Here is a 25,953-nt window from a genome sequence, read left to right as displayed (position 1 = left end):
AAACCATGCATTGTGTTCTGTCCAAGGCTAAATTGGTCTTGTCTCTTCAATGCATGTTGACTGCCCAGAGATGCTCAGATCCAAGCTCTAATCCTTAGAAATGATTAGCACATATAATTAGTCTGCAATTTCCTTAGAGCGGTACGCAAAAGGATCTCTGGATCAACCTTGGAGTTAGCACAAAACTCCATAAACTCACGAACAAAGCATCATATCATTCAGAAATCAATGATGAGACTGCCTCAAACTTGTCTGGTTAGATCTGCGAATTAATTCTCCTAGCAAGCTGAAAGAATCTCAGAAACAAGCCTCAAGAATCCTACAAGTTTTTTTGCGGAATAAGGTCAGGAAGGAGGCCGAAAAGACCTTTTACAAGTGTCAAGAATATTGCTATAAATTGCCTTCGATCTGGCTTCAGATTGCATGTTAGCTAGCCTGAAATGTCCCACCACATGGCCGAAAACCACCTTCGTAACTAGCACAGAACTTCAAATAAGGTATTATGGTTTTAAAGAAGTCTTAGATGTATTCTTAGGATATCGTGCCATGGATTTGCTTCAGGAGATGCACAGATTTTTCTTCCTAGGAAAGGATGAATAGCTTCAGAGCAGGCCTAAAATCCCAGTGAAATTCATACCTTTTGCGCTTATGTTGTCAAAGTTCCAAGGAAGCAGATGTACCAAATTTTTTCAAAGGATCAGATCATTAGTCATTAGTTTATTGAGTCTTTGTAAACCCATTCTGCAAATTTATAATGTAAATGATGCTAGTAAGACCCTGTGTGTATGTAACAACCTAGGTAAGCCTATTATTTTGGCAAGAGTTTCATGCTAGAAGGTTTTTCGTTTCACTGACTCATCTGTGTATCTAAACACATATGGTCGGCCTAGTTTTTCTCTCCAACCTCACCTCGTCAAAGTCTTAGGTGAGTCCTAGTGTTTTAGCCGAGTCTTATGTAAAAGTGATTTCGGAATAATTTAAGCTAGTTAACTAAATTATTTTATTACAAATCACTTGGTCTGGTAAATCATATTGTGTCACAGAATTGGGTGTATAATTTGAGGGTCTGCACCAAATGGGTTTTCCCCCTTTGAGGGTTGAATTATGTAAAACCTTGTGTAAAACATATTCTATTGCATGGTCCCTCATACTTAGACACCATGGCTAAAATATTAGAGGGTGGAAAAAATATTTAATCCCCTCAAGTGCCAATTAATTAATTTTTCTACAAAAATTAAATTAATCCTAAGCCGGAAAATTAATTAGATAGAGTCAAAGCTAAAGTCCTAGATAAATTAAATTCTCCAAGTGGAAAAATTCGTGGGTATCAAAGAAATTAATTTTTGGAGGCCCCCCACCAAAAGAATATTAAAAATTTCAAGAAAAATTAGACCCTTGGACCTTGGTGGTTAAGTCAAAGTCAATTTTTTAAGAAAATTAGCTCAGAATAATTAATTTTGAACTAATAAAAAATGGGTTAAATGAAAAATTCGAAGATTCCTCAAAAATAATTATTTCAATGGCAGAGATTAAAAGTAAATTAAGGATTTATCAACGTCCGAGATTATTTTGACAATGATCAAACCACTTAGCCGTTATTTTCCACTTGGAGGATTTATCTATAAATTGAAAGTCATTTGTGTCTCAAGCCATCTAATGTTTGGTTAAGAAAATTCTGTAGAAAAACTAATGTAACGCTATTTTCCTGCTAGGAACATTTCTTGAATCATAATAAAGACTTTGGGGTGAAGTTCATTGTGTTTATAGAATATTGATTTGTGGTACGTGTTGGTTACGGGCATTCATATATTGTGCTTAAAATTTTTAAAGTTTGTTTATTCATTAGATGGTAATAAGAATATTCTATTGGTAGATTTTGGGTTTATCTTAGGTGATCTGATTCGCCATATGTCTAATAAGGTTTCTTGAAGAAAATATATAGTGTTTGCAGGTTCCCCAGTCCCTGGGCTCTAAGTTCACAAACTGCAGATGTAGGCTGACCTTGTTTGAACTTCAGATATTTTTATGGTTTATCTAACTTTGCTAAGGTTGTAGCTTGCATTTATTTTCCAAAATATACTTAGCCATTTATCAAAAAATCTCTAAAAAAATATTTCTCAAAATTCCTTTTAAAAACATTGTATATTTGTACATTTGTAAATGAATTTGTATAATATTATTTTGTTAATTATTTTTTTTCATTGGGGTTTCGTGGTTTTAAGATTTTTGTGTATATTGGGGTTTTTTTATGGTTTATCTAACTTTGCTAAGGTTGTAGCTTGTATTTATTTTCCAAAATATACTTAGCCATTTATCAAAAAATCTCTAAAAAAATATTTCTCAAAATTCCTTTTAAAAGCATTGTATATTTGTACATTTGTAAATGAATTTGTATAATATTATTTTGTTAATTATTTTTTTTCATTGGGGTTTCGTGGTTTTAAGATTTTTGTGTATATTGGGGTTTTGAGTTTTTGTAAATTTATTTGTGTAGGTGAAATCAAGAGAGAAGAGTTGGATCACAGCTAGATGTAAGCGCTTGAGGGTAAGATCTAGTATCCAAAATTTTTGCAGGGCCAGCTATTTCTTGATAGGTGGTTGTCATTGATGTCAACCCAAACAGCACCTGGAGCTACCCGGATCTTTGTCGGCAAATTTGGCATGAAAACTCATGGTTTCTTGTCTCCTAACCAACCTAAAAGCCTAATTATTTCATACTTGTCCTTGGTTGAATCATGTAGCAGAACCCTTAGGGGGTATTTAGCCAAGGACCATTTGGCTTACTTGATCCTTAAGAGCTACAAGGGAAGCCTCTCTTGTGGGGATTGTATCCCACAACAACGAGGGGAATAGTAGATGAGGTGACAATGGTAACACTCTCATTTATTGCTCTCAATCTAGATTGCTTGGTGAGGATTTGCACTAGGGTGCTAGATTTTGCTTAAAGGGAACTCCTATCATAGATGCAATTAAAGTTGAAAATTCAATGAATATTTATCTATAGTTGGCAAAGACATCAATCAATTAAGCATCACTTACAAAATCACATAAAATTGAAGGTCCATCTTTTGCCACTAACAATCCCATTATATCATATGGAAGTTCAACTATAAAACTCTATCATCACCCAAATCATAAATTCCATTGCAAATATCAAAAGTCAGTTTGCATTTCTAATTATTGGAATACCAATTTAACTTATTTCCAAAACCATAACAAGAATTGCACTTAAAAAAATCCCTAATAATATATTGCACCATACAGCGTTACAAAAAATCAAATTACAATCGACTGACCCTTTCACAATCCAAATATTTTTGTCTAGCAATTTCCAGGTTGTACTGTTTAGTTGCTTGTTTAGTTGCTTCAACCATAACAGCATCAAGTAAAAGCATTGCAGGCAAGAACAAAATCAAATTAGGAAGAACTGACCCTTTTGCAATGCAACATTTTTCTCCGGAGCTTCTAAGATCATATGAATTAGTTGCTTCAAATTTGGCAGCAACAAAGAAAAAGCATCACATGCAAGAATAAAGACGTAGCATTTTCTAGATTATGCTTTGAGAACAAAGCATCACAGGCAAGAACAAAGATGTAGCATTTTCTAGATTATGCTTTGAGGACAAAGCATCTTTGAAGGGGGAAGAAATGTAACATACATAAAATTCATCTATAATAATAAGTATTAACAATAATAATAATTTTAAATAACCAAAAGTCACGGGACTAAAAGGCATGTCTATTCAAGTAGGTAACCATTCAATGCATATTTATGCACGATCTCACATGTTATTGTAATCATCAATCATTTATATATTCAATTTCAATACATCATATTTATCCTATATGGATTTCTCATTGATGTCCTATTTATTTTGAATGTTAAATTCTTTAATCCGTTGGTCATTACATAACCTAAACAACATGTCTATTGAGAAATGCAAAAGTTTTAACCAACAAATCAGTAGCACAATATTTTGGCAGGGTCCACACAATAACAATGAATGTGTATAAAAAAAAATTCTCTTATAAAAGTGCACATAAGAATGTGTATATGAATATTTTCAAGAATAATCCACCAGGTATTGAATACAACCGACTTAATGGAACAACCTTTCATTTTTCGTTCTCAAGAACAAAGCAGAAAAATTATAACTTACCACTTCATTCTCAGTTTGAATGTATTTCACAAACGACAAGAAAGCCCTGCAAGGTAAAATTACATCTTTAAAATTTCAGATTTTGACCTAAAATTTGCAAATTTGATACATAACCATAGAATTTATCCAGTTGTGAAACATTAACTGACTAATTTGAAGATTTGAATACAGGATAAGTATCTTTGTCTTTCATGTAAGACGGTTAATTTCCTGAACATTAGTTAGTAGTGCTACTATCAAAGCAATCGTACACAACATAGAGGCAAGTAAAGAAAATGGCACTTACTCTAATGCTGCAATCCTAACACGGTTGCTTCTTTCATCTTGCAGACATTCTACAAATACTGTTTGTAGTGTAGAAAAATGTGGTCTCAAGAAATATCCTATAGTCTCTATTAAAGAGCGGAAGAGGATCAAAGCAACCTGATAACAAGAGATTCACAACATGGCAAAGTGTATTATACATGGATGCAAATATTGCGAAACAATGATGCATATAAAGAATATTTGAAATCAATAAAACCATCGATTCAATATGTAAAACATCATGAAAGGTAGATTTATGTTCAAATGATGGACTTAACTCTATAAGAATCATAGGTAGATTAAGACATTCATCTTTGTAAACCAGAAGCTACAAAGATTATTTGGACTGAAATGCCAACTTGGGAAGCATAAAACAATAAATCTAAGGCCAAGTTCCAAACTGCCTAAAAAAATTCATCTGAATATTCCACGCAAGAATAAAGACTACTACTAAAAAAAATTACTGATGTGAGATGCATGTTTACATTCCAAGCAACTTATGATGTCCATGTGGGATAATAAGACACATGGGATTTACCAAGGCCACTCACTCAAGTTTAAGAAACATAACCCACGGATATATGCAATGGACACAAGTAAAGCAACCTACTCCCTGTAAACAGATATCCTAGCATAGGAACTCTTACCCATGTACATACAGGGATTTTTCTCCAAACATGCAGATTTTCAGCCGGCAGCCTCATATGATCCTCATATAGCAGTTTCTCAGATGCCTCTCACTCATATATTGATCGGCTCATCCACTTCATCAGATTGTTCGCCAAATTATGGTAGGTCAACAAACATGAGGGGCACTAACCGTTGCCTTACACAAATTGCTTAAATTTAATGTTTTAGCCTTTAGGACATTTAAGTAAGGATCATGGGCTGAAATCAAATAATGGATAATGATGCTTGGAAGTTGTACGTGTTGCCTTATTTCACCTTGGTGGTCATCATTTCTTTCACTGTCTAGGAAGGGCACGAATAGGAGGCATTGATTGATGTAGTGTGTCCTGCTTCACACTTACCAATTGTCCTTAATTCTTTTGTTTGGTTGTTGTCAGTCGCTTGTACTAGTTCCCTGCTTGCCTCATTCAATGAGAAGAGGGCCTGGAAATCACTCACAAGTTGATGCAGCTGCTTAAAAAATGAAATATAAAAGCTTATGCCACAATGTCAAAATGCAAAAGAATGGCAAGGGATGGTTGTTAAAATCCAATTTAACTTGAGTACAACTTTTATATGGATCTGAGGTTTGGGGTCATAGTTTACTGGAGTCTGATTGGTCCTCCATACAGAGAGTACAGACCATCCTCCTTTGTTGCTTCATTCAATGCAAACAGAAAATTCCTCAGCCCATCATTCTCGCAGAGTTTGGCACGCAGCCCTTCTGACTTGAGGCAATGTTCAATCTCATCTCACTTCTACAATGTGTTTGGATTTTTGCTAATATAGCACAAGGACGTGACAAATATCCATACTTGGCCTACCATTGATTAGAGTCCATTATAAAAGCTAGTCCTTCGGCTCGGTCTCAATGCTAGTATGTTATGCTCTTGACCTGTGAGAAATTCCAGAATACTAGAAATGCAAAGAAATATAGCCCAAAACACCGAATAAAATGAGAAAAACAGCAAGTATTTTATTATTCAGAATTAGATTCAATGTTCACTTGCCTCTTCGAGGGGGCAACCTCCAGCAGAGCAGAGCATGATTACTATAAGACTCGGTGATCTTTCCTTTACTAAGATTATTTATAGCTAAATGACACCCAAAACCCTAACTACTAGTGGTCCCTTGAATAACACAAGTTAACCACTTTATTTATTAACTATGGCCCATTTACAACTAACTGTGGTCCCCTTTCTCTAATGCAGGTCAACCACTTACAATTATTAATGTGGGCTTTATTTACTCTCTAACTAACTATGACTATGACTCGACCCATTGGGATTAGGGTTGGACCCTAACATGCCCTCCCCCACCAAAAGCAACCTTGTCCTCAAGGCTGAAGCTGCAGAAACTACTAAAGAATAATGGTTGGTTCCCAAGTCGCATCTTCTAGAGAGGTGTCTTTCCACTTGACGAGGACTTCCTTGATCGTGCGGCCACAAAGATGTCTTTCACAGGTATCGAGGGCCTGTTCTGGTTGGAGCCAAAGTGAGCCTTCCTCATCCAATTCGGGTAAACTGCTTTGAATTCTGCAATTGTTCCCCACCACTTTCTTGAGGCATGATACATGGAAGACCGGATGGATTTTTGAAGTTGGTGGCAAGGCCAGTTTGTAGGCGACTGCTCCAATGCACTGAAGTATCTGATAAGGTCCATAGAATTTTGGTGCTAGTTTCTGGCAGCCCTTTTCTTTGAGAGATGTTTGCTTATATGGTTGCAGTCATAGGAATACCTGATCCCCTTCTTGAAATGTGCGCTTGGAACAATGTTGGTATGCATGTTGCTTCATTTGATTCTGAGCTTGATGTAGATTATCTTTGAGATGAGCTATCATGGCGGCACGGTTCTATAGGAGTTGATCAACTGCCTACACCTTAGAACATCCAAGGATATAAGAAATAGGTGAAGGTGGGAGTTGGCCATACACTGCCTCATATGGAGTCATCTTGGTGGCTTCATGATAGTTAGTATTATACCACCATTCAGCTAAAGGTAGCCACTGTACCCATTGATGCTACTTTTCTGAAGTGAAGCACCTTAGATATGTCTCCAAACATTTGTTCACTGCTTCTTCTGTTTGACCATCGGTTTGGGGATGATATGCGGTACTTAGTTGGAGTTGCATGCCTTGTAGCTTGAAAATTTCTTACCAAAATTTGTTGGTGAAAGTGGGGTCGCAATCAGACATAATGGAAGTCGACATGCCATGCAGTTTGAAGATCTGGTCCATGAAAGCTTGAGCCACCAAAGTGGGGGTAAATAGGTGGGGTAGAACGCAAAAATGAGCATATTTAGAAAGTCTGTCCACAACCACCATGATGACGGATTTGTTGCCCGACTTTGGGAGACCAGTGATGAAATCCATGGAAACATCCATCCAGACAGAGGCAGGGAGTGGCAATGGTTGTAAGGTTCCCGGTAACTTGATTGTTTCTCCTTTGTTGCGTTGACACACATCACATTCAGCTACAAAAGTAAAGATGTCTTTTTCCATGCCAGTCCAAAAGAAAGAACGACGAGCACGAGCATAAGTCTTCTAAAAGCCTGAATGCCCGCAGTTGGAGATGAGTGCAACTCTTCCAAAATGCGGGTTTTGAGGGTGGAAGTCTGCGATATAACTACTCAATCCTTGTAGCGAAGAATATCATCCTTCCAGGAGTAGTCAGCTAAGGAATTAGGATCTTCTCTCAAGTTATTAATAAGATGGGAGAGAGAGGGGTGTGAGAACCATTCCTTGCAGACCTCTTCAATCCAATCTGGTATGGGAATAAAGATTGATAGCAGGGTGCTTTCATCCTCAAATTGGCGCGATAAAGCATTAGCTACTACATTGTCACGCCCTTTCTTGTAAATTATCTCAAAATCATATCCCAGCATTTTGGCCAGCTATTTATTTTGTTGTGGCGATGATAGAGGTTGCTCCAAACAATATTTTAGGCTTTGATGGTCCGTGCGGATTTGGAAACGTTGCCCCAACAAGTATGGTTGCCAGGTGTCTACCACATGTACAATGGCCATCATTTCTTTCTCATAGGTAGATTGAGCTAGATGTTTTCCACTCAGTTGTTGGCTGGTGAAGGCCAATGGTCGACCTTCCTGCATTAATACAGCACCAATACCAGTACCGAAAGCATCACATTCAATCACAAAAGATTTGGTGAAGTCTAGTAGGGCCAATACGGGAGTGGAGCACATGGCCTGTTTGAGAGCCACAAACGTCTGTTGAGCTACATCAGTCCAGAGAAATGAATTTTTCTTGAGAAGATTAGTGAGGGGTCTAGCAATGCGACCATAATTGCAGACAAATTTGCGATAGTAGCCAGTGAGACCCAAGAATCCCCTCAAACTCTTCAAGGTTTTTGGTTGGGGCCAATCTTGCATTGCCTGTATCTTTTTTGGATCAACCCTCACTCCTTCACAACCCACAATGTGTCCCAAATACTCGACTTCTTCCACGCCAAAAGAGCACTTGGACAATTTGACAAATAATTTGTGATTCCAGAGCAGTTGCAAGATCAGGTCTACATGTTGAAGATGTTTGTCCCAAGTTAGGTTGTAGATGAGAATGTCATCAAAGAAGATGAGGACAAATTTTCGGAGATATGGTTTCAGCAGGTGGTTCATGAGGCTTTGAAAAGTAGATGGAGCATTACAGAGACCAAATGGCATGACCAAGAATTCATAATGACCTTCATGAGTTCGGAAGGCAATTTTGGGAATGTCTACTTCGTGCGTATTTGGTGATAGCCAGAGCGAAGATCTAGCTTGGTAAAGAATTGAGCACCATGTAGTTCATCAAGAAGATCATCAACAACCGGAATAGGAAATTTGTCTTTGACAGTGAGCTTGTTGAGGGCCCGAAAGTCCAGACACATGCGCCATTCTCCATCTTTCTTTAGCACCATGACCACTGGTGATGAATAAGGACTGATGCTAGGATGAATAACACCGGTTTCGAGGAGTTCCTTGATGATTTTTTCAATTTCATTCTTTTGGGCAAAAGGATATCGATATGGGTGCACATTAGGCGGTTGGGCCCCCGGGACCAAAGGGATGTTATGATCATGTTCACCCTAGAGGGTGGAAGCTCTTTAGGTTTGTCAAATACCTGTTGGTGGCGGTCTAAGACCTGTTGCATCTCAGGATGAATATGAGGAGTAGTGGATTCAATGGCCTGGATGGCATTAAATTGGGCGATGACTCCGTGATGGCCCTTTTTCAAAAGCTTTTCCATTCGATGTGAGCTGATGATAGTAGGAGCACCTGCCTGGAGTCCACGTAATGTATGAATATGGTTGTTCTACTTAAAGCTCATATATAACTCCTGGAAATCCATTGTGATCAAGCCCAGTGTACGAAGCCATTCAACACCCAAGACAATGTCACAACCACCCATTTCAATAGCAAACATGTGGGTCTTTAGGTGGTAGTCTCCCATTTGAAGTTTAATATTTTCACAACGGCCTTCACATTTCATGGTCCCCCCATCAGCGATAAGGACTTGGAAATTAAAGACTGTCCGCACAAAACAATGAACAGCTTCGATGACTCACTTATGGATAGAGTTATGAGTATTGCCACTATCGATCAATACTACTACTGGTCGATGTTTAAGAAAGCCTCGGATTTTGAGAGTTTAAGGCAAAGAAATTCCCGCCAAAGCATGTAGTGAGATAACTGGTTCATTAGGCATAGTTGTGAGATCATTGTCAGGTTGGGTTTCCTCAACTTCATCCTCGAGCCCCCAAGGGGTGGGGCTTCCTCAAATGAGCTGTTATCAGTAGCATCAATTTGAAAGAATTTTGGTTCCTTGCATTTACGCCCCGAGGAGTATTTGTCATCACAGTAGTAGCACAGTCCTTGTTTTCTTCTTTCAGCGATTTCTGTTGGAGACACCTTTTGAACCTTAAGTGCTTGGGTAGGGCCCTGAGCCTGGGTGGGATGCCCCTTGGCTATGAAATTTGGATGAGCGGAGTGGGCAGCTAAGGTGAGTTCCACCTCAACGGCCTTTTTGTAGGCGTCCATCCACATAGTTGGGTGGTGCATCCAGACATGGGCTTGGATGGCTTCTTTGAGACCACTAATGAAACACTCCAAGTAGAAGTCATCTCCTAGACCGTCAGTTTTGATGGCCAATGTCTCAAAGGCTGCAATGTAGTCTTTTACTATGCCTGTCTGTCAAAGCTTAGTGAGATGGCCCAAAAAATTAGATTCCTTGTCAAAGCGGTCACATAGGGCTTTTGAGAACATGTGCCAAGTTATGTTCCCAGGATAACATTTCTAATGCCACTGCCACCATTGCCATCTCTCTTGGTCCAAGTAAAGGGCTCCCACACGTAGTTTAGTGTGATCTTCGCAGATATCATTAAGGGAGAAATATTGTTCCATTTGTGCTACCCATACTGCAAGATTAGAGCCATCAAATTTGTACATGTCCAACTTGGGTGGCCGAGGGTGGGAATGTTGGTGATTTCCATGGAAGTGAATGTGATGGCTAGATTCTCCTTCGAGGTGTTCATCAACACTATGCTCCTCCCGATGAGGCCTCTGCATCATATTGGTGAGTTGTGAAAGATGTGAGGCAATTTGCTCCATATTGCCTTGGAACTCATCCAACCTTTTTTCAAGGCTCTCGATCTTCTCATAGGCCATGAATTGAGATCTGGTACCTACCATACACAAACCCCGGTCAATTACTTAAGAGTAGTCTTCTTGGAAAGAGGGCGAGCTCAGGAATCTATTGGCGAGGATCACTTGAAGTCACTTCGGAAAAAATTGGGACCACCGGAAAATTGAGGCTGACAAGTGAATGGTACGACTGTGATCAACTCGTCGTCCTGAAGCTTATGGGCTAAGCCTCTTGCAAGCGTCTCGGGATGGTCTCAGACTTTTTTTTCTTTCTTTTTTTTTTTTTACTCCAAAAGGAGTTTTACTCCTCGTTGATTAATACTGCAGTGGCCAAATTCCAGAAAACTTGATCCTGCCCAATGTCCTGTGAAAATAGGGTCTGAACTGTAGTAGTAGCAAGCCTCACTGCACGGCACTCTGAAACCCTAACTGTTGAATGTGAGTTGCACTACGGTGGCAGAACCCCAATTGTTGGATCTAGTTTGTACAACGGCTGCAGAACCCCAACTATTGGATCTGATTTGCACTGCGGCAGCAAAACCCCAACTGTTGGATCTGATCTGGAAGATAAGGTAGTGGGCGATCTTTAGATAGCAGAGGGAACTATGGTCACAAAGGAGTGTCAGGTGCTACAGATCGCAATATACACAAGGGTCCAACAATAGTACTCGACCCAAATCTTTCAGGGCGCTAACTAAGGAGGATCGACCGTACCCTTAGTCGTACTACCCAACTACCTTATCATACGCGCGAGTAATCTCCCCGAGTGTTGTTCTCAATACACTGTAGTCTGTAGCAGCAAGACGGTCGACGGCTTATCTTAGGCTAAGTTTCAGGTGCGAATAGGGGGCTTCCGATATACCCAAGGGTACGTGGAAGTGCAATTCGTGCGCGGTTCTGCCTAATGCGCTACTACTCGAAGGGGTACCCACAGGGGTTACAAGGAATCCAACTAGCGTGACCACCTCTTGTAGTTCTTGTGTGCATGCCTCCCCAAACCCGCAGGTTTATGCGCTCAACGACAGATCCCGTGGTTTAAAAACACTGGAACACGTCTCTAGCCTGAAAAGACAACAACAACAAAAAAAAATTGCAAAAATTGGAGGTACAACCGACCCTGGAAAGTGCTCTAATACCACTTGTTATGCTCTTGACCTGCGAGAAATTCCAGAATACCAAAAATGCGAAGAAATATAGCCCAAAACACAGAATAAAATGAGAAAAACAACAAGTATTTTATTATTCAGAAATAGATTCAATGTTCACTTGCCTCTTCAAGGGGGCAACCTCCAACAGAGCAGAGCTCGATTACAATAAGACTTGATGATCTTTCCTTTACTAACTAAGACTATTTATAGCTAAATGACATCCAAAACCCTAACTACTAGTGGTCCCTTGCATAACACGGGTTAACCACTTTATTTATTAACTATGGCCTGTTTACAACTAACTGTGGTCCCTTTTCTCTAATGCGGGTCAACCACTTACAATTATTAATGCGGGCTTTATTTACTCTCTAACTAACTATGACTATGACTCAGCCCATTGGGCTTATTACATAAATAAAGGGGTTAGGGTTGGACCCTAACATAGTATATCAATGTCGCAAATCTCCTTACTTTAGTTGGTATTACATTGCACTGGCTTCCTCCATTTAGATATTTCTTATGTGCACTCAGCCACCTTTTACCAACCAAGCAAGGGATGAATACAATCATTCGCAAGGATATCTACAAGCAATATGTATATGTCATTTGGAAAAACCTTCAAGGTGGGTTACAACCAAGGATGACCTTCTATGTTGAGCACTTCATGATGAGGGACAACTTATTGTCCGCCCCCATTGCATGATTTACCATTGAATGCACACCCTACAAATTCCCTTATGATAGTTCAAAGTTGGATCTCATCGACTGCAAATTGAGACAAACCACAAAATAGACCATTTAGACAGGATTTGTCAACTATGTCATCTCTGAGAGATTGAGTCAGAGGAGCACCTCATCTTCTGTTGCCCCATATATTATGAGATACGTGAAAGATTTCATTTCCTGTTTTGAGGGATCTAAACGCTTTCCAGTTTCTTCCAAAAACTCAAACCAAAGATGTTTATCTCTGTAAATACAAGAGGCCCTCAGACTTTGTATCCACACTCTTTATGTTGATTTATGTAGCTTGGGAGGTACTCCAAGCCCTAGTGTTAGAGGGTTGGAGGTCAAAGCGCCATAAGTAGGCTTATGGGCTTAGAACCTAAGCCTGGGGTTTTGCACCCATAGATGTTTGGGCCAAAATTGTGACAAGTTTTCGACATGTGATGGATGAGGATGATAGCTCCCAGCGAGATGATTCTAATGCAACGGGAATCATCCGATTCCAAGTTGTCGTTAAGGAGTTATGAATTTTTGAAGTCTAATGTTGGGTTGGCACCATATGAGTTAAGGTCGGCTTAAGTTTAGTAAGCCTCCTTGACAGCTGGACAGCCCTAGAGTGACGTTGGAAGGAGCCCCTCTTTTGGATATAAATAGAGGGTGATATGTGAGGTTATTTCACATCCAAAGGTGCAACATCAAGGCAGCGTTAACGAGGAGGGACAGCAACTCAATGAAGAGGGAGATACCTTTGTTTTGCCGCAGGAGAAGAGGACAGAACAGTGTGAGGGTTTAGGGTTGGTTTGGGTGCCTCTTTGACTGCGTGGAGGGTTGTCTCATGCCACAGCAAGGCTGAGTAAGGCAAGGTGTGAATACAGGTGAAAGGAGAAGGGATTAGGCCTGTTTGAAGGTTCAATTGAGGGTGGACAGTCCCAAATCTAGGTTGTCCCAGACCTGTAGGTGGAGATCTAGGGCAACCGCAATACTTGAAGGAAGACCGAAGCTTGTTTGGAGGCTAGGACAACAGCAAATGTATTCTCTATGAGATGAATGCACTTTTGGATGATCAAAATGACCTCCAACTCTTCTTAATTTATATCAAATCATGTGGTGTCAACAAACACAACTTGTGGCACTCTAACACACCAAGCTGAGACGCTTTAGGTACCACAATAACCCACATCTACAATAAAAAATTCATATCTCACAATAGACAACTCGGATTTGAGTGATTATTATTGCTCCCGGTTGCTCTCAGGATCCTCTATCATCTCAAATCATCACATGCCCAAAACTCCTCGTGGTTTTACACCCACATGCTTGGGTGCAAAGCCCACACCTTGGGTTCCAAACCCACAAAGCCCTTTTGTGGCGCTCCAACCTCCAAACCCCGAATCCTAGGGCTTGGAGTACCTCCCAAGCTACCAAAAATCAACATGCTCCGCTCAAAATCAACTTCAAGAGGTTTCCTTGCCTCAAAAAATTCAAATTAGTTGCCTCAAACAAATTTACAGTGCCTAAGATTTTGTCTCACTAGCTACCAAGGACGATGATTGCCTCTAAAAACTCATTACTTAGCAGGAATTTTGCTCAATCTTTAGAGGAGCTTGGATTACTAGTAGCAATGCTCAGTCTATCACAGAGTCCGACCTAAGCACTTCAGAAACCATAGAAAGACGAAACACTCTTTAGACAATCACAAGAGATTTTTGGTCCAGATCTTTGCTAACTTCAAGAAAAATTGTTTCAGGGTACAACATAGTATTAGGCTATTCCAGAACTTTGGCTAAACTTTAGATCGTCTCACATGGCCCAAAAGGTGCTTGGGTTTGTCTTGCCATAGATGAAGTTGTCTTGGAACAATTTGCCTTGATGAACCTCCTCAGACCAGAGATAATCTTGTGCCAGAACAAGAAGAAAATGGGAAAATAGAGATAAAAAACTTTATCAACTAGGGTGGAATCTTTCACCATCGAAATTGATAGGAAAAAGGGGTCTTAAAACCCTCAGAGCCTTAGGCTCAAAGAAAATCAAAGATAATTGATCCAATCCAATGATGATCCAATTGGTTTCATCCCTCTTGTATTCATAGATTTCTTTGACGGGATCTTCGTCTATTATTATGAAAGTGTTTCGGCGTAAATCACATGAAAGAGCATTTGTCGACGCGTTTCGAACCAACCAGTGTGATTCATCGTCAGGACAAGTTGAAGAATCAGATCTAGCTCTACATATTAAATAGCCAGAGCAGAACATCCAACGGCTAAATTTCTTGACCAGGTAATGGCTATATTGACTAACGGCTATATTGATTAATGGCTAGATTTGACTGGGAAACGGTTAGTTGGATCGGATTAAGGGCATGACTTTATTTTAATAAAGTTAATTCAATTGATTATTAAAATTGACAGTTAGTTATATTCTTATTAAATTAAAGTTAAAATAAATATAAATTAATAGTTAGTTAAAACTTTTATTTAATTTATTTTTTATTTTTTATTTTTTTTAATAAATATTATAGTAATTAATCATTAGTTATAAAAGTTCTTTAAAAATTAAAATATAAATATACATAGTTAGTTATATTCTTATTAAAATAAAAGTTAAAGGAGCTTTTTTATAAACTTATAATTCTAAATATATATTAAATTAAATCAAATATAAAATAAATTAGTAGTTATTTATAAAATATTAGAGAGAATTTTTTAGGGGTTAGAAAGAATATTTTAATTATTTAAAATTAATTAATAGTTTATTTAAGGGTTAAATTAGCATATTATTACACAAGTCCAAGATATAGAATTATTAATTAGAGTTTTGAAAGGATTTGTTGTATTGTTAATAGGGTTATCATAATAATATTTAATTAAATTTAATAATCAAGCTGTGTACTTATAACCTAAATATCATATTTAAATATCATATAATAAATGGAATAACCCTAAAGAGGATCAAAGAACGAAGCCCAAAGAAAGAGGGTTAGAGGATATGGGGGATTGATAGCCTATAGGGATTGATAGGCTATTTATTCCTTCATTCTTCCTCAATTTGAAGCAGTGTCACAGGGTTCATCAAACCTAAACGTTGAGGTCCGAAATTCAGCGAATTTCAAAAAAAATCTTGAAGTTCGATTAGGTTCGAGAAGGTTCAACTTTATCTCAGTTCCTGCATATGCGATTTCGTACACCGATATGCGATCTATTGATCCAGATACGCGACTTATCATGTGGAAACGTGACTATCAGATTTTGGGAGTTACACGAATTATCAAAATGCAACAGGCGACTTATCTCATGAATATGCGATTATCTCAGACAGTTATGTGATAGTTACGTGAGTTATTAGAGATGTGGCAATTTACTTGAACTATCTCCTCCAATTAATAGATTATCTTCGAAAGTTGGGCGATTATGTATGCGATGCTAATTATTTCAGCAACATTTATGTGTCAATTATCTATCGATTACTTGAGTGATCCTTGCGTCGTGCATGGGATATGCGAATTATCTGTGGGATATGTTTATTATTAACATGATCTCAATCAAATATGTGAATTAGCTCCATCGAATATATGAATTATAAACATCATCTCAGTTATCTCTGCAATATACCGATATTGCGATATACAATTCAAATATAAACTATTACCATATCGTAATTATAAAATTACCGACATTGCGATATACAATTCAAATATATAATATTACCATATCGTAATTATATACTGCAATATACAGTTCAAATATTACCATATCATAATTATAAAATGACTACGTGCAAAGATAACATAATTTAAAAACTATATATTTTTACAAGAATTATTTTTAATATATTTTAAATTATATTACATTAACGAAATTACGATATTGTTATTTTAAATATTATAAATTAATATAACTTCTATTTATGGAAAATTATAAATTTATTGATATGGTATATGATAAAAATGATAAATATATATTAATTATAAATGAATATAAAAGATTTATGTAATATATATATATATATATATATATTTTAAATTATATACATGAACGAACCTAATGGCGAACCTCATACGAACCTCATCGAAAAATTCGAACTCGAATCGAACTTAATTGTAATCGAATTCGAATTTGAACCCGAACCATGTGACATTGATTTGAAGAGGACATTACAACAACCTCTCCCAATCAGGAGGGTTTTCTCGGTCACATATTCCATCGATGAAGGCTTGCCATGACTTGGTGAAACCCAATAGAGCAAAATTCACCAAATCTCTATCTGGAACTGTCTCACCCACACCAGCCAACTCTTCCTTTACTTTGGAAAATTTGGTGAGGTAAGAAACCATTGAATCTGACTTGGACATTTTAATGCTCCTAACCTTATCCTTCAACACCAACTTCCTGGCCTCACTCGAACCCTGATAGAAGTTCACATTTCTTTGGCTTTCTTCTTCCCAATCAGGTGAGGGATAATGTGGTCTTTTACTCCCTCCAAGATAATCTTTCTTGTCTTGTCATCCATCTTGTTATGTTGAGCCAATTGCTAAGGATCTGTGGATGTAGCTAGGACATTATCAACAAACTCCAAAACCCCTTGTTCCTCTAGCACCATTGCTATCCTTTAACATAACAAAGAGAAGTTGGATGCACTGTCGAGTTTGTTTTCAAATCTAAGATCTTGATATGCCATAAGGTCAAATTAAACTATTGAATACAAATCACACTGGTAAAATCAATGCGCACAACTCAAAACTCTAATGACCAAATCGATCTGATGACTTGCTCGCTCTGAATCAGAAAACTACTCCTAAAGATAAAATATGTGCTTGGGTCTTCAGTCAAAGACTGCACTCTGATACCATATTAGATTTCCTTAAAACCCAGTAAATTGATTTGCAATTTTCTAAGTGTAAAAACCTAGAAACACAAATGATTGATATTTTGGAAACTTAAATCACAAACACACCGAGTTTTCTAACTTAATATGTGTTAAACACATACATGGCGGAGGCAATATGAAAGATAAACATTAGATTGCTTTTCTTATTCACAATGATACATATTTATAATACATAGGAATGACCCTTGGTTTCATATTCCAAGTGGTCCCTTGGACTCCCTTTGGTTGTTCAGCTTCCACACCAACCCTTAGAGGATTAGGTGTCCAACATTCCCCCCTTTAATCTGAAGGGTTATGTATGAGTCCAAGAAGAGAGCTGTAATACAAAACGTACAAAAATGCATGGCAGCACTAGGCTAAATGTGCTCTCTGAAATGTTGGTATCAAGGGAGGTGGTTTAAGGATGACCACCTACACTGGAATGCTTAGTGCATTTCCCAAAACTCTTCCAAGTCTGGCAAGAAGCTGAGGTCTTCGCTAGTGAAAGTGCTCCTGATGTTTTGAAGAGGGAAACCTTCAACCATGAAAGGGAGGTCTCACCTCGCATCCTCAACCTAAAAAGGGAGGTCTCAACCTGTGATGGTTTAAGAATTACCACCAACTCTGGAATGCTTAATGCAATTCCTGGAACTCTTCCAAAACTGGCAAGAATTTGAAGTCTTCTGCTAGAGGAAGTGTCACCAATTCTTTGAAGTAGCATAACCAACTGAAGGCATGCTCAAGGGCATATTTGTCTTTGGCTACAACTCTGAATTTGGTATGGCAGGTTGTGGCTCAAGCTCGCTTGATGTGGCTTTGAAGCTTGTAGATGACCATCATTTCCCCCTTGTCAGATACAAGGTGATATGATGGAGAAAACTCAACTGCAAGATTGTTCAATATTTGAGAACAAATCCTGTTGTATGAGAGAAATATCTTCTTGGATGTTGAAGCCCATTGCCAAGAAGCGATCCATCCAAGATGAATCTTTGTTCTTGCAGGAGGTTTGTTTCTGAAGCAGCTGTTTGAAGAATGATTAGTTTTATGACAATGCTTACATGGATAAAGATCAAAACAGTGATCTTTAATGTGGCCAACTTGGTCACAATGTTGGCATTTAACATTTTGTTGTTGTTGTTGTGGAAAAGGGACAGAATCTGAAACAGCTGAAGGTGAATTGTCATGAAGAAATCTAGCACTCTGAAACTGGAATATGAAAGGACACATCCTTGTCATATCCAAGACCAGTTTTGTGCTTATTGTGGACAAGCTCTTCCCAAGGTCTAATGACCGACTTGGGAAGTGCAGACTGAATTTATGCATCTGCATGTACAACTACTCCTGAGAGGGGCTCAATGATCTGATCAATTTCTGGTTGTTGATGGAAGTGTGTCTCAAACAAAGAATTGTCCTAAACAAAGACAAGTTCAGAATCATGACTACACTTTTGTAACTCCTCTTGTTGTAGTTGTGATTCAAGCTACAAAAAATCAATTTTGTCATGTGCATTTTGCAGACAGGTTTGAATGTCTCTGAGAATGGCTTTATCAATCATGATTGTATTATTAATAGTAGAATGTATTAAATTGTTTAGTAATTCATGCTAAGGGAAGAGGTCCTTTGCGATCGCTTTGGAGCTGCCGCGCTGCCCTAGCCGCGCCTTCTGAGCGACCTGCAAGCACCCTCCCTCATGGAGCCTGGAGGTGGCCCTGAGGCCCCTCCCCCCTTCCCTCCGGAGATCGAAGCCTTTAAGGCTCTGGTAACTGCAACAGGAAAACGCCAGGTCGTAGGCCCACAGCAAAAATTTGTCAAAAAATTGGACAGCATACCCAAGGTTGTCTTACCAGAGGAGGAAATCTGCAGATCTGCGCTGAACTTAGCAGAAAAAGGTCTGATCGGCCAATTCACCGGTTTGTGGCCATCCCCGAGAGCAGTCGAAGAATGGGTCAAAAGGAACTGGCTACCCTTGGTAAACGAAGGAATCAAGATCTATTTTGTAGGTAAAGGGTACTTCGTTTTCTTGTTCGATAGTACAGAGGATAGAGGTCTGATTTTCAGAAACGGGCCATACTTCATGGGGCCTCAAGGACTCTACTTGAACAAATGGTCTACCGATTTCGATCCAGCGCAAGATGTGCCCAAGGCGGTCCCTGTTTGGGTACGTCTTCCGCATCTTCCCCTGCATTGCTGGAATCAAAGTTCGCTTCAATCCATAGGAAACGCACTTGGAAAATTCATAGACCAGGCCCCAAGGAAGGATCAATACTCTTGTGCCCGGATCTGCGTGGAGGTCGATCTGGAAACAGGACTACCCGAAGCGATTCAGCTATCGGTGGCAAATTGGACACATATTCAAGAGCTCGATTACGAACAGCTGCCTTTCAAGTGTCGATTCTGCCATGAGTACGGGCACTTTGCAAGATACTGCAAAAAAAGAACCGAGGAGGCAACAGAGAAGGACAAAGAAGATCAATGGAAACAGGCAAAGAAGACAACATTCAGCAGACAGAGTAACAAAAACAAGGCTAAAGGGGCAGAGAACAAAGTAGATAATGGAAGCACAAGTAACCAAAACGCTGGAAGCAGTGAAACAAAAGGCAACGAGGGGGATAAAAACCCCTTTGAAATCCTCACTCCTCCTTCAGATCCTCCGGAAGCAGGGGAAGAAGAACCACCACAGCAGGAGAATATTGAAACCATGGAACCAGGTAATAACCTAATCCACAATCCAAGCAATATTTCTTCCCCTTCATACGCAGAAATAATCAAAAAAAAGAAGAAAACCATAGAGAATATGGGATCATCAGACGATGAAACATTCGAAAGGACAACAAAAAGGGTTGGACGAAGATCAAACAAGGAAACCAGAGAAGAGGAGTCAGAAAGACAAAAAACCCTTGGCAGCCAAGCTACCATTGAAATGACACTAGGGAGGAATATCAGACCTAGGGCCTCCAAAGGAGGAGGGCCTACCCCTTCAAGTGGTAAATGATGCAGTTGATCTCTTGGAACTGTAGGGGTCTGGGTAATCCCAACAAGGCAGATGCTATCAAAGACTTATTGAAGATGGAGACCGCGGACATCCTTATGCTCCAAGAGACCAAAGTAGAAGGGGAAACCCTTCTAAACACCAGCATGCTGAAATGGAAATTCGATTCAGGAAAGGCTGTTAGCGCAAGGGGATCGGCCGGTGGAATAGGCACGTTTTGGTCAAAAAGCTCATTCACTTTGGAACGATCCACAGAAACCCAACATTGGATCCACACAGATCTGCGACACACGGTAAGCAATCTCTCCTTGGCTCTGTTTAATTTGTATGTCCCTGTCCACTATGAAGAAAAGAGAGAGTGTTGGAGGACACTAATGGCCTATATAGATCAAATCAACCCTATGAACATAGTCATTGGAGGTGATCTGAATATCATTCTAGATCCCAAAGAAAAAAGAGGAGGAACATACTCTAGAGACCCCTTCGTCAACACTGTGGGAAATCTGATTACACAGTGGGACTTAGTTGACTTCAAACCGATAAGAGGAAAATACACCTGGTCCAACAATAGATCAGGGGAAAATCAAATCTCAGCCAGGCTAGACAGATTCCTTATCAGCAGCACATTAATGTTGGACAATAGAATGGTCTTTTCCAAGATCCTCCCCAAGCTAACATCGGACCACAAGCCAGTTCTCCTCTGTATCAAAAAAGAAGAAGATCTCGGTCCTCTCCCTTTCCGCTTCAGCCCTCTCTGGGCAGGCAAAGACGGATTCTATGAAACTGTCCAAACGGCCTGGAGGATAGCTGTTTGCGGCTCCCCAAGTTATGTGTGGGAACAAAAAATAAAAAACACCAAAAAAGCTCTGAAAGACTGGATTAAAAAATCTCTGCAAACCCCAACTAGCCAAAGGAAAGAAGCAGTTCTTCAACTGGAAAGAGTCCAATTCGAAATGGAGGAGAAAGATCCCACTCCCACAGATTTAGACATAGAAAAAACTGCTCAAAGGAAAGCATATTGTTGTTTCAGAACTGAAGAAGAATACTGGCGCTTAAAGTCCAGAAGCTTGTGGCTCAAATCCGGAGACAGGAACACTAATTACTTTCATAGACAGTGCAGGGCAAGAGTTTCCCGTAATCACATAGCAGAGATAACAAGCACAACTGGACAGGTGTATAGTGGATTCACACAAATCAAAGAAGCAGCTGTTACTCATTATCAGAATCTTCTAAGTGCGGAAAGTAATGGAAATGAGGAGGACGCAGAGGAATTCCTCTCAACTATCCCTAACCTAGTCAAAGAGGAGGATAACGATTCTTTGTTGACCCCAGTCACGGATGAGGAGATAACTGATGTAGTTTGGTCCATGGAACCGGATAAAGCTCCAGGACCCGATGGGTTCTCAGCTCACTTCTACAGAATATCTTGGGAAATCATCAAAAACGACCTTTTCAGATTGGTAAGAGGAATCCTGAGGAAGGCAAAAGTAGGTGGAGGAATAAACTCTACATTCCTAGCCTTAATTCCCAAGGAAACAAACCCAAAGACCTTCGACAGATATAGGCCAATTTCTCTCTGCAACACATCTTACAAGATTGTGGCCAAACTGCTGGCCAACAGAATCAAGCCTCTTCTCCCAAAGCTCATCTCTCAGGCACAAGGAGGATTTGTAAAAGGCAGACAAATTCTGGATAATGTCATTCAGATTCAAGAAGCTCTTCATTCCAGCTTAAACCGGAAAGAACAAGGTATGATCATTAAATTGGATATGTGTAATGCCTTTGATCGTGTTAATCGCTCCTTTTTGTATAAGGTTCTTGCAGCATTTGGATTCAAACAGGACTTTATAAATCTCATCAAGGCCTGTACAGAAAATGTATGGATCGCCCCAATGGTGAACGGCAGACCAACGGATTTCTTTCAAGCAACCAGGGGATTGAGGCAGGGCTGCCCTCTTTCGCCCTTTCTATACATCCTGATGGCAGACGTCCTAAGTCGCAAGCTAACCCAAGAGAAGCAAATAGGTACCATCCCAGGGATAAGGATAGTTCAAGGCATAGCCCCGGTGAATCATGCGTTATTCGCAGATGATTCAATTCTGCTGGGGGGCGCATCCATAAGAATTGCTAGCGCTTTCAAAACCATTCTTCAACAGTACTGCGACATCACTGGTGCATTAGTCAGTGAAAGGAAGAGCGCAATTTACAGCTGGAATATTGACCAGCACGCCACAGACAGAATAGCCAACGTTCTGGGGTTCAAAGGATACGCTTTGTGGGAAAAAATCAAATATCTCGGCTTACCACTGACAAGGGGATCCAATCGAAACCAACTGTGGGAAGAAGTCATATCTAAATTCAAAAATAAGATAACAGCGTGGGGCGGAGTCTGGCTCACCACTGGAGGCAAACTCACCCTCATTCGATCTGTGCTCTCTGCCCTGCCCACATATCAAGCCTCGCTGCTGCTGGCCCCAAAACAAATTACTGATCAAATATCCAGTATCATTCGAAACTTTCTCTGGAGCGGAGGGAAAGGTAACAAGGAACGCTTCCATCTCATCAAATGGGAGACAGTGAAACGCCCAATAATTGAAGGCGGCCTTCAGATCCGCGATCCCCAACATGCAAACCTGGCACTGGGAGGTAAACTCCTGTGGCAATTAATTACAGAACCATCACACCCAATCAGTCAGCTGATAAATCTCAAATATTTACAAAAGCAACCAATATCAACTTTCAATCCTGTGCAACCTCAAAAAGGAACGCAGGCCTGGAGGCTGTGTTGCAGAGGGCTCGAATTTTTCCGAAACCATTTATACAAAATCCCTGGGAATGGAAAAAATTCGATGTTATGGAAAGATCGTATCATGAATCACTCCCCTCTATCCACCATCAACGAAATAGCAGAGCTGAGAGCTTGGTTAATTTCTAAAGGGGTAAGGAAAATTGAAGACATAGCACAGTGGGACCACAAAGGTAACTGGCAGCGCTGGAAGTTGCCAGCCATCCCAAACCACTTAAAAGATCAGTCAAAAATCCTGTTAGAGGCAATAACAGATTTTACTCCTGTGCATAAGGAAGAGGAAGATCAATGGGGATGGGGGATAACAGGAGAGTATACGGTCAAACAAGGCTACTTTCAAATGCAAGGAAAACAGGGGTCACAGTATCCGGATTCAGTTTGGAAACAGATATGGGAAAGTTTCAGCATCCCCAAGATTAACTTCTTCAGCTGGACCTTATTCCACAATAAAATCTTGACTGGTGACAATTTGTGCAAAAGGAACTTTGCAGGCCCGCACCGTTGTGTCCTCTGCAAGAACGCTTCAGAAACAGCAGATCATTTGTTCATTGACTGTGAGTACGCTCAGAAAGTGTGGAACAGCTTCTTAAGAGGGCTGAATGTGAGCCCCCCAACACGCTGCCAGATCACAGATTTGTTTTTGACATGGAAAACTCGGTACCCCCACAGCATCAACGAAAAATCTCTTTGGCACAAGTTATGGATCGCTGCTCCGAAATACGTTTGTTGGAAGGTGTGGCTCTCCAGGAATGAAGCTGTCTTCAATCACAAAGATACAAAGGCAGAAGCAGTAGCAAGGCAAGCCAAGGATCTCCTCCTAGAAACTCTGAGACAAACTAGCGTCAAAGACAACAACCTCACAAATGAAGAAAAGGCGTGGCTGGAAGGTTATACTCCCATGCCAACCACTCAAGCCATCATCCGTCCAAAACACAAGGAAAACTGGCAGTACAGAGACAACTTGGACAATTTTCAAAACTGGTGGAAGTCACAAGGTAAATGTACAATCTTCTTTGATGGGGCTTCGAAAGGAAACCCAGGCAGGTCAGGAGCAGGAGGCGTCATTTACTTTCAGAATGGTGGAAAAGAGGAATTTAGTTGGGGACTTGGGATAAAAACCAACAATCAAGCTGAAGCTCTCAGTCTACTAAAAGCTTGTCAACTGTCCAGAAAAGGAAATGCAAGTGAAATCATAATTTTGGGAGATTCAGAACTGTTGATAAGGTCATTACTTCACAAGAAAAGTCTCAAGGATCCAGTACTAAACAAGCAGCTCGCAAGAGTAAACAGACTATTGAAGGAATTCTCATCAGTAAAGCTCTTCCATATCCTCAGAGATTTAAACACTGAAGCAGACAGTTTAGCAAATGTAGGATGCAATCTTGAAAAAAGCATGATCAGCATAAATGCAGAGACTCCGAAATTGGCAATCATTCCTTAGGGGCATTAGGGAAACAGAGGAATGCAATGAAAGTGATTTGTAATACTAGCTTGGCTTTGGCCTTCAATAAATAAAATACCCGTTTCAGTTAAAAAAAAAAAAAAAAAAAATTGTTTAGTAATTCCAACACTCCATCGACCATTTTCCAACAATTTATATTGTTGAATGCAATCCCAAAATCAAATAAAAAGGTGCTCCACCACGCTACAATCTCAACAGTTTAACAACACTATGAAAAACGTTATGCATAATAAATCATCCAATGCTAAAGCATATGCCATACTAGGACCCTTATCCAGCGCAATCAGCATACCAGGACTTCAACGTAAATCAACATACACACCAACCATGGGCAGTAATGATTGGCTCTTAATATGACCTCAACGCATATAACAGCTAGAACCTAACATAATCTCTGTGGATGTCAATCTAAACAAAACTCAGAAACTCAAATCTTGACAACTCTTTCTTTCCATAGAATCCCATAAGTTCTTTGGATCTAAATCCATCCTTCAATAATCTAGTCAAAACCCTGTATAAATTATTGCGTCCTATGGAGAGAACCAATGAAAGGTTAGGCATGGTCTTTAACGTAAAACAGATTAACGCACTCCAAATCAGAAAATATAATGAGACAAAGCATCATCTACAAATTTCTTCTTTTTCAAAGAAGCACGAGAATCAATGCAGCTCACAGGTGACAACGCACAGGTCACTGAAGGTTCACTGGTTTTGTAGCATATGTTGAGCACTTTCCAACATACATAAGAAGAACACAGTCCTTAGCGCATATCAGATTTACATTGCATGGTTTCCAACATGTATTATAAAGCATATAACACTATACTATTCTTCAATACCATCACCATAATATACCATTCGACCTTCAAAAAAATGGAGCTACACAGAGACCAGATTTCAACGATATAAATGGTTGAGCGGTGTATATTTAGGTGGATATATAATATGCTTGTATAACGAATGAATGGATTGCACTTTCTGCTAGTCTTTTATAGCCCAAATCAGCAACAAGAAACCAGATGAATAAATACTAGCAGCTATCAATAGTAAACTTAGTGCAGTTCAACCACCAGTTGACAGGCCGATTGCGTTACCTATTTTTTTCTCTCAGCATCAAGAGTTTGGTCAAAGCCATCTGCAAAGAATTTGGTCACCTATTCTCTTTTAATTGTTCACAAAGAGGGCACTAGATT

At 39.5% G+C, this 25,953-nt stretch overlaps 1 protein-coding gene across 1 annotated transcript in view; it reads right to left on the bottom strand.

Moving 5' to 3' along the window:
• Nucleotides 1–3,914: 3,914 nt before the first annotated feature.
• Nucleotides 3,915–25,953, bottom strand: part of LOC149210811 (importin subunit beta-4-like) — a 38,000-nt gene continuing 15,961 nt past the window's right edge. The window contains exons 3-4 of the mRNA XM_089396795.1: nt 4,447–4,583; nt 3,915–4,206 (exon numbers count right to left, since the gene is read on the bottom strand). Of these exons, the coding sequence (XP_089252921.1) occupies nt 4,101–4,206; nt 4,447–4,583 (243 nt within the window). The 3' untranslated portion in view covers nt 3,915–4,100. The remainder of the gene's footprint in view (nt 4,207–4,446; nt 4,584–25,953) is intronic.

The sequence above is a fragment of the Pinus tabuliformis genome, chromosome 1_2, assembly GCF_031772625.1.
Source record: "Pinus tabuliformis cultivar Carrire ecotype Pingquan chromosome 1_2, CPIR1, whole genome shotgun sequence".
Lineage (NCBI taxonomy): Eukaryota > Viridiplantae > Streptophyta > Pinopsida > Pinales > Pinaceae > Pinus > Pinus tabuliformis.
The sequence above is the reverse complement of the archived record's forward strand: the minus strand, read 5'-3'. Positions and strand labels throughout refer to the sequence as shown.